Consider the following 16,724-nt stretch of genomic DNA (forward strand, 5'->3'; position numbering starts at 1 on the left):
AAAATAACACAAACACTTCATTGTTAAATCTGTATGGGAAAAAGAATTCCCCATCTGACTCAATGTAGTGATTTCTCAAGTTTTTATTTCATATTGCCTTTGTCTGTCAGCTGGTTCGTCGGAAATGTTGATTGTATTAATTTTAACTCACTTTTACATAACTAATGTTGACGATTCCTTTAGGAAGTTAACGTATAAAAATGCCGAAATTCAGCTTTTTTTTAATTAACTAAAAATTTTAAAAAATTGCTCCATTGCGAATATTTCCGCTCTCTACGGTTGGTAAGAATTGGACAGATATGAATCAAACGTTCAGGAGTACCAACACATAAATACACACATTTTTAGAAAAGAAAATTATGAAAAAAATTGTTAATGTTTTATTGAACTACAAGATTTTCTGGTGTAAAATGCAAAATAAACGAAAAAAAAAATAATTTTGGCAATCATTAACGTGATTTTTTTTAGAAGCAATAATATAATTCATACTTTAGATGGAGCCACCCTGCCTTCTTTTTCTTCTTCTTTTTTTTTTTAATGCAGTACACAAACACAATTAAAATATTTTTTTTTTTTTTTTTTTTTTTTTTTTGTATTCATTTCGGCTTGCTTACATCATTCTAAAATATTATTGACGAAGTTGAAGTTCGTTTTGAGATATGCGTTCGTCGTATAAAAACTTATATGACTGATTTTTTTTTTTTTGGTATGTATTACCCAAACTCTAGATAGAAATATGCAACTTTTTCTGAATGCTGGAACATGGGTTTAAATTTCAAGTTTATCACAAAAATGTAATAGAGGTGAAAAAACTTTATCTTCATTTACGTATATTTTTGCATTGCTGGTATAAGCAGGGAAAAAAAATGTCAACAGTTTCTCTGACAGTTTGTTTGTTTATTTGTCTTGTTATTTGTTATATATGATGTGTTCGTAAAAGATTTTTGTAGTCATTTTTCGTTTTCCTGATAACCATGCGCCATCAATTACCAAAGACAGTCCACGAATTATGTTTATTTCTGTTTTTACAATGTTTCTTGTTTGTCTTTTGTATTCAAATTTTTATTTCTGCCGATGAAACGAGAAAAGATGTACTGAAACCAACTGTCATGATTGCCATATTAGCTCGCAACAAAGCACATACTTTGCCATATTTTTTTGGTTATTTAGAGCGTTTGAACTATCCTCGGGACCGAATTTCTCTGTGGTACGTACCATTACATTCTTTTTATTTTATATACTCTACGGATCATTCTTTTCATTTTATATACACAGACGAATAAAGTTGTAGCCGGGTCGAAGACAGTTAGTATGTTCAACAGACTTATGTGGTGAAATTTCATGATATATTTTTTTCCCCCTTCGATCGAACAGTATTTTGCTTATTTTACAAAGAATTGCTTATTTTTGCAACTAAGCCGGCAAAATTTTAATTACATAAGGAAAAAAGTTTTATTGCAACCATTCTTGTTAATTTAAGTAAATGGATTAGTATAGATAGTTCTGATGTTTTGACTTTTTGTAATGGTTTAATAAAGTATCATGATTTTCTTCCAAAATTAGAATTAATTCTGTAGATTGTTTTGATTTTATTCATAAGTAAAAATTGTATGTCTATTTCTATAAAAAGGAGTGTTTGTGTGTGTACTGTTTGGAGTATTTAAACAAAACTGTTATACTTACAACCATGAATGGTTACACAGAAGTAATCATTCAGTGTACCTCAAAGCTTGAATTTTAAAATTTAATGGCTACTGTTGTTTTGGATGATTTTGTGCTTTTATTTGTATTTAATAGTAGAGCAGATATTTGTACTGTCGAAGAACAAACAACTATCATTCTGAGAAATGTCTTGAAGTTTTGGCATAATTTATTGAATTTTTTAATAAAAAAATATTAGTTATTCTTCTTAAGTATTGAAACTAAAATTCTTGCAATCAGCAGTCTAATTTTATCTTTTTCAAATTTTTTGAGGTCATGATTTAAAAATTTATAATTTAAAATAAGAACCATCAAAATAACTTCATTGATTGGTATTTAATTAATTACTTTTCAAATAAGTTCTAGCAATAATATTCCTTTAAAATTCAGATAAAAGCTGTTTCCATCTCATTTCATCTGTAGTATGTCAATAAATATAGCATAAAAATAAATCCTTGGAAAAACTATTGTTTGATACTGAACAATCTTTTTTTTATTCATATATGTACATATATGGAGGGAGTTATATATGGATTTTTCTTGAATAAATTGTTTTGATTTGTGACTGTTGTTGCTTCAAGTAGAAAAATAATAATTCTTGGAATAATATATTTTAACTTTCAATGCTCTTTCTAATATTTATCAAAATAGAATTTATCAGATTCAATATCTTTCTGTCAGAAAATTTTAATTTTAGACAATGATTATTTAGTTTTTAATAATTGGAAAACATTTTTTGGCAGTTGTTTATAGAATCAAATAATTTAATTTTACTTTTAGTATTTAACACATTTATAATTTGCTGTTGCTATCAGAAAGGCATAACTGTATGGCAAGAAAGTGAAACAAGCTGCGATTACCTAATGGTTTCAAAAGAAATGTAATGTGATGCTTTAGAGTTGGCAAAGAGATGTAACTACTTATTTATTTTTATATATTTTAAAATCATTTGTAACAAACTTTATTATTTCATTTTCTCTCATCTGTTTTTCAGATTGTCTTGAATATGAGTTATTTATTTCAATTTTTATTGTTTGTTGTTCTTCAAATAATAATCATACATGCATATATAAAATAAATAAACTTATGAAATCATAAATTTTTTTTATTGATTTAATTTAGGTTTTTCTGATTTTGACATTTATCATATTATGAGCTCAGCCATTTAGATATATGTATATTAACAAGATGAATTAATAAAAATATGAACTCTCAACTTTCCCCAACCTTTGTCTTAGCCACTTTTACTACGTAAAGAGTATAGCAGTTCATTTTAGGAAGAAAAAAATAGAAGGTGCAGTTCTCTTATCTATTGATCATAATTTTTCATTTCATTTATTTCTTATGTTAAATGAATGAAAATTATTTTACTATAAATAGTTAGAAGTAGAGGGGAATAGAAAATTGTTAATGGTTTGCCCTTCTTTTTAAAAATATTGTTTGTATTCAGAATTTTGTATTTTTCTAACATAAACAATCATCCATCTGAGATAGATGGGTCAGTACTTTTCTGGTAGCAGCTCAAAATTGTACCCAAGTTACAATATCCCATTTGCAGAAACATTTTTGCTAAGAGGTGATATTTTTCTTGGTACTCTGCTAATATACTAAATATACTGCCTTGAAGTATGTTATTTGATTCCATTTGTTATGCTATGAAGTTAAATATGAATGCTGCAATATTGTGAAATTATGTGGGAAAGACAAGGGAAAGGCACTCTTAGGTTTTTAAAAAATCCATGTTAAAGCTTCTTTACATTCATATGTTCATTTGAAAATACGTATCTTATGAAATGGTTATTTCACATAAATTAAATTAGCTTGTCTTAAACTTTCACTGTTTATTGATTATTTAATCACTTTTTTTTTGCATTCTTTGTTTTTAAAGTAGTCATTTGTTTGTGCTAAAAATAAAATTCTTTTGATTGAGATTGTTTTTTGTGCATATTAATAAAGTAGTGTATTATTGCTTTAACTCATTATTTGCTCTTTTTGCCAATCCAAGACAGGAAGCGATTTTTTGAAATTTTCGTGCAAAATTACATTTAAATTAACATAGCTACAACTTCTACACTTGTTTATTTTGAATAACCTTTTTTTAAAATTTTATATTAATTACTTATTAGAACATTTTTTTCTCAAACAATATTCAAGGTTAAATTTTTAAAAATACTCATTTATATGTAGTTTGTGGCTATTTTGATGAAAATACAGAAAGAAAATTTTATTTACTGTCATTAACTTTATTTACATTTGTTTTATGATCATAATTTCTTTTTCAGTCTTACTTTCACAAATTATCTTTAAATTTTACTGAATTCTTATCTTCATATGTTTCTTGCTTTCCTCTGCTAAATTGCAAAAACCATATTTTGTTGGTTCATACTCTCTATTGATAGTATATGAAGTATACTATCAATAGAGAGTATATATTTATTCTTTTTCCACTAGTAATGTGTTTATTCTATTCTTAAAATGGATGAAAATATATGAAAGGAATATGTTTGAAGCATATGAGCTAAAATGAAGCATATGAGCTAAAATTTTAACTAAGTGATGAATGAAGTGCTTTTTTTTTGCACTTTAGAAGATAAAGGTATTTGGTTATTGAATCTTATTCAAAAAACAGCACATCCATTTTCTTCTTTGGAATTCCTTTTGGAGAAACAGGATCTGATAACTTTAAATGACTTTACAGATTCATTAAGAGTGTTAAGAAATTTGAAAATTAAATGAAGCATTTCATAGATATTAATTAAATCAATTGCAGTGAATTGCTATGCATTATTAAAAGCCTACTGTGATATGAAAATGAAAGCCAAAATCCTTTTTTCATGTTATGTCCAATGGGTGCAATATTTTAATCTTAATTTTCGCAGTGGCAAAAAGCACATGAGTGAAATATTTGAGGAAGTAATAAAATTGGTTTGAATTCAGTTATATCATTAGGAATCATTATAAAAAATTGAATTTAAAATAATCTGAAAAAATGTATAAAAAATGGAATAAAAAAATGTACCCTAGTTAATCATATTATTGAAAAAATAATTGTATAAGATCAGTTTCGAGCTACAACTATTTCAAACATTTCTGGCCAAAAACCAAACAAAAACACTGAAGTTTTATTTAACATTTGTTATTTAATTAAAAATTAATTAATCTTGAAAACTGAAAATAGTATAATTGGCTTAGAAATGGACATCAAAATGACATGTGCAAATTTTATGTCGTTAGTTCTCGCCATTCAAGAGGTGCTCATCGCACAAACAGACAGACATATGTACGTACGACATTATAGATATAGCTGTTATTATTATGTATATATTTATTAATTTATTATTATTTTATAATATAGTTCATTGTATATATTTATTATTTTGGTACAAGTCTGTTAGCTGGTCTTGGAAAAAAACCCCGACCTGATCATAATGATTACTGTCATAACCAAATCGGAATGTTTCCTCTAACATAATAGCTCCAATATTCAAGCTTATTTAAATCTTTTGAGTGATTGAAATGTTGAAGGTTTAAAAAATACATTCGAACTGGAAGAAGTTAAATCAATATGGATTTAAAAAAAAAAATTCAAACTTGATTACTACAGGATTTTGCTAATGGAACTATGGCAATAAAATTGCTATATTTTTTCACATTTTGACTGAAAAAGTTATTGAAATTTCCTGTTCCAGGATCCGCAGTGATCATAATGTAGATAATACCATCGATGTCTTGAAGACGTGGTTGGACGTCCATCGAGATAGCTACCATTCCGTCGACTTCTCATATGAGGAAGAACCAGAAACCTTTTCTGATGGACCTGGAATCTTCGAGTGGTCACCATCCCATTTCGAACACATTATCCATCTAAAAGAAGCTGCCTTGAAAACTGCTCGGAAGCGCTGGGCAGATTATATAATGGTAAATATATTATGTTTAACTGAGAATTGTTTAAATGTTGCCAGTTAATATTCCCTTCGTCCAACTTTAGTTGCATGATTTGCCATTTTTTCTTGTTCAAAATTAGATATCCAATTTTTAGAAAATCGATGAATCAGGAATTTATTATGTGTGTATGAACGAATTCAGTCTTGAATGTACTTAAACATCAAAAATTGAAGTCATTGTTACAATAATGCGTATTAAACCTAATAATTAAAATGTAGCTATGCTGGTGTGTAGGGTTTTTGGTATAGAATTATCGAAAAGAGTTATTTGTTTCAGTGTTTTTTTGCCATATTAGTAAATCCAAGTTTACTTTTGTTGTTTCAATCTTTTTACTAAAAAGCTCTTAACTGATCCAAAATTAAACATTTTATTATCCAAATGATATTTTTTTTTAAAGTCTTGCCACAACTGTAAATAAACGTATTTGAAAAATTGGGAAACAAAATTAAATATTGCATTTAATCTGTTGTTTTCAGTGGGGAAAAGAACTGTTTACACGTGCATATATTAAAACATGCCCTGCCAGCTATTTAAACCAAATGTGACGGAAGAGAATAGTACCAAAATATAGTTTATTTTGGAATTGAAAAGTCGTATTTTATTTTGCAATGTTTAACATAGTTATTAAACTTTAAAGGTTAATTGAGTAATCGGTTTTGACTAGTACTTAATTTCGTGCCTTAAAGAGTTATTTTGTCCTTTATGCTCATACCCGTAAATTAAGGGTAATGCCAGTTTGCACAGTTTAAGCTATGAAACGTACACACAAAAAATCCTTATAAATATTAAGCCTGTTTATATTTATAGTTCTTTGTTTTTGAAAGAAGATAAGTGCAAAAGAAATACGCATTTTAATATAGTACTTTTTAAAATAAGGGAAATGATCCTTGAAGTGAAGGAATCAATGGGAGTTCATTTGTAAGGCTGCATCGCTGCAGTACTGACCAAGTTAGTTTTTAAAGCTGCATTTTTATTTTATTCATTTAATATGTTTGCTGTTTCATTCTGAGAGTTCATTGCTCTTTGCTTAACTGTTTCACTTTGTAAATACAATAATCAACAAAAAATGTGAATAATAATAAAAAATAAAAATCTGAAAATAAGGCAAAGGATAAATTAACATGAAAGAGTAACGCAGGTTGGGGCTAGGTTGCGATTTGTTCATAAAAGATCACTGCGTACAAGACTGATTGATTGCTTGTAATTGAAAATAACTCTTTTAATTCAGAAGCACTACACTTGCAACCAGACAAGGCCCAATTTGGAGCGTCGTAAACTAATGTCACCTTTTTTAATTATCTTCCAAAGTTTGTCATCATTTTCGCGGGTTTTTTTTTTTTTTTAAATATCTTATTGACCTTTTATGCGTATCGATTTTGATTTTTGCTATCTATTCAGGAACATATTTGGTTTATTGGATTTTCATTTCTCTAGAGGTCAATCTTCGAAGAAAAATTCGTGGATAATTTTCTAACATGTTTTTCAGATGATATTTTTAAGAAATTACCAGTTTTTTTATTATTTCATGTAAAAGATGATGATCGTTGCTGATCATTTATTGCATATCCTATTTGATATTGACGTTTGAACGAGTATTATTAAGAAGAATGAGTAAAGATAGAAATTTGTGAGTTTATGTAAATTTGAGAGATTCTGCTAATTTTATTTGCTGAATCATCACTTCACTATATACATAACTTTCTGTTGACAAAATTATTAAACATGTATATCATATATTGGTTATTTATATTTTTGAAATATAACAAATTTTATATCTTGCTTTAAAAAAACTCTGAAGCTCCTAATAGATAAAATCTTTTTTTTTTTTTTTTTTTTTTTTAAATTGCCATCTTTTGATAGATATTTTTTTGCATACTTTGCTATTTCTGAGCTGACAAGTCGCCAATGGAAGGAAATATATCTGTTTAATCTTGAAAAACTTACACGGTATGGTTTTTTTTATAAAGGTTTTTAAGTTATATGCTGACCTTGTGCTACAATGCAGTCAGTTCAACGTCTATCCATGCTGAGAATTAAATTACTGAACCGTTCTTGCGGTAAGCTATCCCGGTCTTTAATCGGTGCTATCGAATGTTCTGTTATAGACTTAAGGACATGCTTGAACTCGTCGTTTGAGCATTTTTTATATATGCTCATTCAGATTTAAATCGGGAGAAACAGCCGGCCACTCTAAGGGATTGCACAGTAAGTTTGGATTTATCACCTAGTAAGACAAAATATGCACTTACTACAGTTCTGAAGAGCTGAACATTATTGATTCAGAATGATATCCGGATAAATATGACATATCATGTTTCATGTTGAATATGGAGGATTAGTCGAGAACCAAGAATAATACCACTTTTATCCGATAGTCAATAATTTTTTGTTGTCGTTGTAACAGTCCTTGTCGCATTTCATGTGAAAATATGATGGGAACCAACACAGGAGAATGTAAGTTTTGAATTGAAAACAAGACACAAATTCACTTACGTTTATATGTTCTTTGCACCAGCGTAACATTCTTCTGCAGCAAGTTGAACTGTAGGCAAATAGACATATTCTTATGGATAGCGAATATTGCTGATATAGGTCTTTTGTACTTTTCCTTTAACATTTACTGCCAAGTACTGCTCATATTCTAGCAATCTATGAACGACCTGCTCAGAAACATCTTCTTGCATTTCCATCTTTTGAAAATTTCACTCATATTCTAAACACTTGACTATTCTACTTATTAAAAAACTGTTCACATGGAGTTTCCTTAGTTATAGATACTTGTCTTTACCAATTTCAAGTCTGTACATTGTTTTGAAGTACATTACATTGCTGCAATCATTCAATTTATATGATTTGCAAGTGCTCTGTTCTTACCAACTACTTTTTTGCACAATTTGCGTTGAACTGTGCAATCCCAAACAACAAATATGTTATTCCAGAACATATGTTTTGTTCCTTTTCATCAGATTTTTTTTTCTAGATTCCTTCTCTCCGATATTCTCAACATATTCTTAATGTATGGGCATGAATGTAATAAATATTAACTCTGATTATATGCCATTGTTTATTACTACTAATGTCTTAGCCATTTAATAAATATTTTTAAGAACCCACTATTATTAATGTGAAGGACTATCCAAAGAAATTTGTTGGATTTGATTGGTTTGATCATTCAACCAAATTGTATGGGTAATCTTCTGTGTATGGGTAATTTTGTAAAAGTATAAAATACAAATTAAAAAAAAATTTTTAATTTACTTATGAGAGAATAAAAAACTTAATTTCATTCATTTTTAGAAATTTATAAAAAAAAATGGAGTTACTTAAAATGTCTTAAATTCTGTTAAATTTGTTTGCTGCATTTTTTTTTATTTAAAAAAAAATCTAAACTGATTTTTTTTAGTTCCTTGATTGTGATGTTTTTCTTGAAAACAAGGACACTTTAGATCTTCTAATGAAAGAGGACAAGTAAGTGATTTAGATTTTAAGTATGATTACAGTTTTCACATGCGGCATTACTAGAAAATATGCCTCCCCCTACTAAATGCTTAGGATGGAGCCTTTAAAATCATTCATTATCATTCATTCAATAATCAAAAAATTGATCTCCATGAAAATCTTTTTTTATTATTGCTTAGTTGCTATTGAATGCTTAATATTGTTGATTGACTTTAAATGGTCTTATAATTTAGAAGAATTGAGGAAATAATATATATTTATTTTCATTTCTATATGCACAAATTTTTTATATTTCTTGTGTAAATTAACAATATTTTATAATAAATTTGTTTTAATTTGAATTTTTATTTCAAACAAAGTAACAATTACTTCTTCAAAGCTGAATGTTTGAGTCAAAGATTAATCATACCAATGAAATTATAATACTTTTATTTGGGGTTTTCTAAGACTGTGGGCCTTAGTTGCGTCTTTGATTTTCAATTTTAAAGAGTCAATCACTTAATATTTATTTAAGTTATTACTTTTTTGCCTCTTTGCTCATGCTCTTCGGTTTTTAATTGCCCTTTAAGAAGGAAGAATTATTTTTACCATTTGCTTTTTAGTTCCAGTTTTCTTAAATAAATGAAAAGGAATTATTTTAACCATTTTCTATTGAATATTCAATTAATGAAATAATCATGTTTTATCAAATCGCAAGAAATATTCGAAAGTGATATTTGGAAGACATATATAAAATATATGCTGAGTTTTATTAAATGTTAAACATTTAATAACTATACATTTTTCTGCTAAATAATTTTTGCTTTATATATTTTGTTCTTCAATGCTTTTGTTTGATTTTTCTCATCCACTTTTAGGACGGTCATTGCACCAGTGCTGGAAACTCTAGGTGCTTATTCAAACTACTGGTGTGGTATGACAGAACAGGTACAATCCCTATTTACTGTTTCTGTTGTGAATGTCTTTTTTTGCTCAACTGATATAAACTTTAAACTGATGAATCAGCAGATAGGATTCTTTCTATTAAATTCTGACGTAAGATCTCAATTTAATAAAAACACATTGTTTATTTAAATTAAAAGTAAAATTAAAACTCCCTAGACATTATGACACCATGGATGCATAGTTCCATAACAATTTTGTTCTAAATTAAATTTTTCTCATGGATTAACTGGTCATGTTATCAGTCGATAATAACATATCTACCTATATATACTCTACTTACATATATCTTTTCTTTGTATAGAAATGAGAAAGTAATATTATATAAAGAAAGAAATTTGCTTGGGAAGGAGTTAACTATATAATTGTTAAATGGTAGCTTGATTCTTCATGATTATTTAGCTGAAATGCTCATTTGCTGAACCTACAACTAGTATTAGAATGAGATGCACAAGTATTAATGAAGAAAGTACGAAAAATAGAAAGTGGAAATGTTTTCATAGCTTGTTTAACTTCAAACGGGGAGTATCCGAAATTTAATTGAGCAAGTTTTTGTGCATGTAAATTCCAAGGAACGTGGCAAAAGAAAAATGTGTATAACTTTGAAATTAAAGTGAAAGTTTGATTTCATCTGACAAAAAAAACAAAACAAAAAAAAACGTTTAAGATTACAAATAAATTGAAATTATATGTGTATATGTATGTATGTGCATGATAAATTATTTTTTTTGATTTAAAGTAATAGTGATATTTGTATTCCATATACCATCATAATTTGAAATTTTACTTCTTTCTGTTAACTCAAATATATTCGATTTTTTAAATTAGAATTATGAGTAATGTTCTTCCGTAGTAGAATTTGTAATTCTGATCTAATCCTATATTAATGCTCTGATCATTTCTGTTAACATAAATTAATCCTATTTTCTAAATCAGAGTGTAAAGATACATTTCCAATAATAGATTTTGTATTCTGGAATTAATGTTTAGATCTTTTCTGGTGCTCTAAATTCATTTGGTCTTGAAATTAGGAGTTTTGAATATCACTTTCACCTTCTTTAGAAATTCAGAAATATATCATTGTTATTTATGAATATATAGCAAATCTGTAAACTTCTCTGTAATCTTCCGTATTCCTGGTTGGAAAACTGATGTATAAATTTTCATTTTTAAATTGTCTGCATCTTGTAACTGTTTTACATACAGACATGTTTATATTGTTTATAATCAATGAGAAGTTGTAAGATGTAAGCTTTTATGTGATTTTAAAATTCAATTTTTATATTCATATTTGAAATTTTAAAAAAATTGCTATACTTTTACAAATATTCTCATTTGGATGAATTAAATTTACATTGGTGTATCATACTTTCTCTGTTTTTCTGAAATTAAGGTGTAAAAGACATTGCTTGAAATGATAATGTTGTAATGGTATTATTTTAGGGTCTCTTGAGATCCAAATTTAACTTTGAAGCTGAATGTAATTGAATTTCTGCATTGGTTGCAATTTTGAGTAAATTTATTAAAAGTGTCTTAGCCCACTGCAACTTTAATTTACCCATTTGGTGGCACAGGATATCTCTCTGTAACTACAGCCTTTAAATGTCTTAAATAAAAGCAGTATGTCACTAAGGATTAAAATTTCTTAATTTTATAAAACTTGTAGTAATCTTTTACACATCATCATTATTACAAGTGATGTCATTTCCTTGATATAAGACTACTAAACCTGATATCTCATTATATTAGTATTCCAATTTGGGTGGTAATCATGCTTAAATATGGTTCAAGGCAAAAGCCTCAATTAACAATAAAACACTTCATTTCATTATGTTTTGTTCTTGTTTGAATTGGTCAATGGAACTTATTTTCTGAATGTCTTAAATAAATGAATGTTTCTGTTTGATTCCTTAGGGATATTATAAGAGAACAGACAACTACTTACCCATCCTGGAAAGAGAACAAATCGGTTGTTTCGATGTACCAATGATACATTCAGCTGTATTAGTCAACCTTCGCTACAAAGAATCTCTCAACCTGACTTTTGATTCAAGAAAGATTGAGAACTATTCTGGTCCTATTGATGATATTATAATATTTGCTCATTCGGCTAGAAAGTCTGGTATGCATTTTTTATATTCTTTCTTTTTTGTTTTGTTGTTGGTAATATGGGTTGATGAAGAATATTTATATGTTAGAAAAATATTTATCGAAAGAAATAACCAAGAGAATCCATCCTACATTATATTCTGCAGATCATATTAAGATATTTGTGGTATTTCTTTTAATAGTGATCATTTTGTTAGTTAATGTTCCCAAAACAACAACAAAAAAAGTTAGATCAAAATTGTTGACCAATTTTATATGCATACTGATTTTCCCAATGTGATTAATGCAATTGATAGTATGTAAAAACAGATAATGTAACTGGATCATTATTAGCAATCATTTTTAATCTATAAAAAAATATTTTGCTTATGCTTGATGATCTAGATTGCAGATGCAGATCTCAATCATTTCGTTGGTGTTTATGGAAGCACTTGTATTTTAAATTTTTAAGAATCAAAAATGGTAAAAAGAATTTCAACTTGTCTTATGGGGAAAAATTGTCCATTGATCATGATGAAGAATCCAATTTTTTTTTTATGTTATTGGTGATAATGTGTTCAAGTTTTCAACTAATTTATTAAAATCTGTGCTGAAAAGAGCTTATCCTATAATGGCATGTGCATTAACTGCATGCTATTATGAAACTTTAGGCTCAATTATATTTCATTGATGACCAGAATCAGTACACTAACATGACATCTTTGACAATCAATCACTGGTACACATTTAATACACAAGTACAGTTATAATAACTGAATCCAAAACAATTTATATACAAAAATGTTTCTAGATTGTAGCACTTACAGAATTTTGGTTTATATAGATTTCTAAGAATGTATTACAAAAACTTGTTATGTTATACATTATAGAGTATGCATGTAAAATTCATAACGACAACACCTTATACTTCATTCAAAAATTTCATATATTATGGTGTCCACAGGAGAAGAATTCTTACTAGATTTGATGTCCTATTTTTTTTTCTTAATTCCGCAATAATATGACAGAATTTAAATGAACATAATGATTTATATAGCATTATACTGCTATATATTGTCTGATCGTCACCAGATGGGTATTGATGTTCATATCTTCCAAAATTGCTATATCTTAAAAATAATTTTTTTCATTATATTAAAAGTAAAAAAAATAGATAAATTTAATACACTATTTGTTATGTCTTTGATGCTATGCTGAAATTGAAACTCATCCATCAAAGCGTTTAGTAATCATTAACTCTGAAGCAGGTTTTAATTTTTCATTTCGTAGTGTATGTCTTTTTTAATTTGCACACATAATATGTGGTATTAAACTTTTATTAATTGCACATATAATAAGAATAATTCCATTAAACTCATGTTTTTCAGTTGTACCTAATAGATTATATTTTTAAACATACATTCTGGGTTAATTGTTTAACCTTCTAAAATGTGAAAGATTTGGGAGAACAAGCTGATTTTTTAAAATGGCTAATTTGTAAGAATTTTTCTTCTCTGCTTCAGGTGTAAAAATGTGGGTGTCGAATGTGGAACCCTTTGGTCACATGATGGCCCCGTTGGAGAAGGAAAATACTCTACAAGATGACCGGGAGCAACTGCAAAACCTGAAGGTGGAAATGCTAGGTAAGTGTTATGAGTGATGTTTTTACTATTTTTAATGTACAGTAATGTAATAAATCCTTTAACAAGGAGGAAAAAAATTAGTTTTATATAAACTGAAATGCATATCATAATCACTTTTTCTAGAGATTACTGTTATTTCATAGTTTTCTTTGGTTCTTGTCATAATGTACCAATTTAGTGAGAATAAACCAGACAAAATAACTGTCAGATTGAGAATAAATATATTTCTGTACTTTATGAAATTTGTTTTGTTGCTGATATAAAACTAATAATGAAATTGAATACTTATATCTTCCTGGAGCTTTGCAAAGTTTTTTATATGTATATATATTTTTAAATTCTGAATATTAGTAATTTTTATTCTTCACTTATTGTTTGTCTCTTAGATTACCTGCTCATTTTTTATCATTATATCTTAATCTTTAAATGGTTTGATTAAATACCTAATAACATTTATTTTCTGAGATATTGTTTCATTTTCCAAATTTTGTAAAATTTCTCTTTGATTTCTCACAATGAGTACTTTTTCCAGAGGCTATCGTGAAATTTTAACAAAGGAAAACTTAGCATGAGTTGCACCAATTTTAGCCAAACATTTACCATTTCTCCAGGACATTCATATATCATGTTAAATAGCCTTATGTTAAACAATACTATACAATTTAAAATATGTAAGCAAAAAGTAAATAATAATAATAAATGGCACCAATACTATCTGATTTCAAGAAGGAACAACAAATATATCCAACAATCTAAGAATTTGCCCTTACCAAACAGAGGTTTTGGAATTCAAAATATTTTTTTCATGATCTGAAATAAGTGTTAATGTTTAGGATTACTTTGCTTATGTTAATAAGTCAATCTACTATAATTTACAATTTTTTTTCTGTTTAAATTTTTGTATTTTCTCACTATTAAGAACATTAAGAATTATTTAATGTATTTGCAGCTTTTAGAAATTTTTTTTAGAATCTCATGAATGCTTTTGCCTTTTTTATTGTATTCACAAGATAGTTAAAATAATTTTGATACGATTTGAAATGTAGAGAGATACGCTTTAAAAGGGTGAAAATTACAAATGAATATGTAGATGAATCATTCAATTTAAAAGGAAAGGAAATATGAGGTGGGGGTAGAATTAAAATTTTCACTTCTCTAAAACTCCTTAAATATTGAAGATAGACCAATTATTTAAATTTGGCAATTAACTTCCTCATAATTAATAACATTTGTATTAAACACTTGTTATACCTGCCACCTTTTAAGACTCAATATGTGTTTTTTTTTTTTTATTTGCCAAAGATGCAATGGACTTATGGTAGACATGACTATAGGGTTCAGGGATTTCTGGTTTTAAATTCGTTGTGTATATGAATTATATAAGTGCATTTAACCTAAACAAATAGCATCTATTCTCTGCTTGTGGGCAGTTTTTTTTCCCCTTTGAAATTACAATTGATAATCCATACATTTCTTTTTCCAGTGGATCAGCCAGAAGTGTACATTTCCCCACCTCTTAGCCATTTTGTTCCAAAGGTGTCTGAGGATAAATTAGGATTTGATCAGGTATTTATTCTTCGATTAACTTTAGTGAAATATTACAAGATGTTTTAATAATTCACTTTATGCATCCATTTTTGCTACTGTTACACGCATGCATGTCATTTTCATTCCAAATTATTCAAATATATTATTCCTTATTTTATCAGTATTTGAAAGTGAAAAAAAAACCCATTAATATATATATATATATATATATAATATATTTCATGGATATAAAGTGCATGCCGGATATAAATGTTACTTTTGAGAAGAGTGAAAATATGGAGCTTGTTTCTGTTTTTTCCAAAAGTTTTTCTGGATCCAATTCTTTTTGCTCTATCTTCATTCATACAAAATTTATTAAAAATGAAATAATTAAATTTTTGTGCTTAAAAATGTTTAAGTTATGAAAAATCGATATTTTACGATGGATTGATATTTTTTGTCATAACCATAACTTTAAATAAACATGAAACATTAGCATATGCATGAGGGTAAGTCTAACAATATCCTAAGTCAAATATGATCCACTATGTTTTTCATGTATCTGCTGCTCTCATTCTTTTCTTCTAAACATCCATGAATGTATAGTTCTAAAATATTTGAAGAAAAGTAGTGATTATACATATGTTTGTGAGTTAATATCAGGGCTGGATCAATCCCTCTAGGGGTCATTAGACAATACAACTCTTCGGGTCCCCTTTTTAGTGGCTTAACTTTCAAAATTTAATTAAATTTTAATCTCTACATAAACAGCTTTAAGGTCACAAAATTTGACAAACTAGAATCATGAAATATTTACTTCTGGGTTATTTTCAAGATATACGATTTTAATGTTTTGCCTATAAAAGATTTTAAATTAAAGTTTAAAGGTATTTAATTTTATAGCTTAAATTGAAAAAAAAACATTTTAACACAATCAGAAAATTAATACTACTTAATTATAAAATTGAATAATTTCTTAAATTTTAAAGCACAACATATCTTTCTAGAATTATAAAAGAATATAAAATGAAACTTCAAAAGGAATCTTATTCAAATAATGCTACAATATTTAATGACACTTTTTATTTCAATAAATTTGAGTGTTCTCATTAAATGAAAACACAGAACTAATTTACCCTGAAAGCATAACAGAAAGAATATTGAGGCTGCAACACAAGATTCTGTTAGCCATGATAGAGCAAGTGATTGCACTTTTGTGTGATCATGAATAAAATAACTCAAGATGTAACTTAGCACTGTGCCTCAACAAGAATTGTCACTACAAGTCAGTTTTATACCTAGGATTCATTAGCACAATAGATTACTTGTTCTATAATGTTTTGATTCCCAATGCTCACCCAAATCAAAGTAGAACTAATGTACCAGTAGTGTTGTTCTATGCGATAAAAAGTTGAGATT

The 16,724-nt window shown here is 27.5% G+C and overlaps 1 protein-coding gene across 1 annotated transcript in view; it reads left to right on the plus strand.

Annotated features, from left to right (window-relative positions):
• Positions 1 to 769: 769 nt before the first annotated feature.
• The window catches only part of LOC129984642 (glycosyltransferase 25 family member-like), a 29,445-nt gene continuing 13,490 nt past the window's right edge, over positions 770 to 16,724 (plus strand). The window contains exons 1-7 of the mRNA XM_056094563.1: positions 770 to 1,207; positions 5,391 to 5,619; positions 9,050 to 9,114; positions 9,963 to 10,032; positions 11,962 to 12,169; positions 13,659 to 13,778; positions 15,262 to 15,344. Of these exons, the coding sequence (XP_055950538.1) occupies positions 975 to 1,207; positions 5,391 to 5,619; positions 9,050 to 9,114; positions 9,963 to 10,032; positions 11,962 to 12,169; positions 13,659 to 13,778; positions 15,262 to 15,344 (1,008 nt within the window). The 5' untranslated portion in view covers positions 770 to 974. The remainder of the gene's footprint in view (positions 1,208 to 5,390; positions 5,620 to 9,049; positions 9,115 to 9,962; positions 10,033 to 11,961; positions 12,170 to 13,658; positions 13,779 to 15,261; positions 15,345 to 16,724) is intronic.

The sequence above is a fragment of the Argiope bruennichi genome, chromosome 9, assembly GCF_947563725.1.
Source record: "Argiope bruennichi chromosome 9, qqArgBrue1.1, whole genome shotgun sequence".
NCBI lineage: Eukaryota > Metazoa > Arthropoda > Arachnida > Araneae > Araneidae > Argiope > Argiope bruennichi.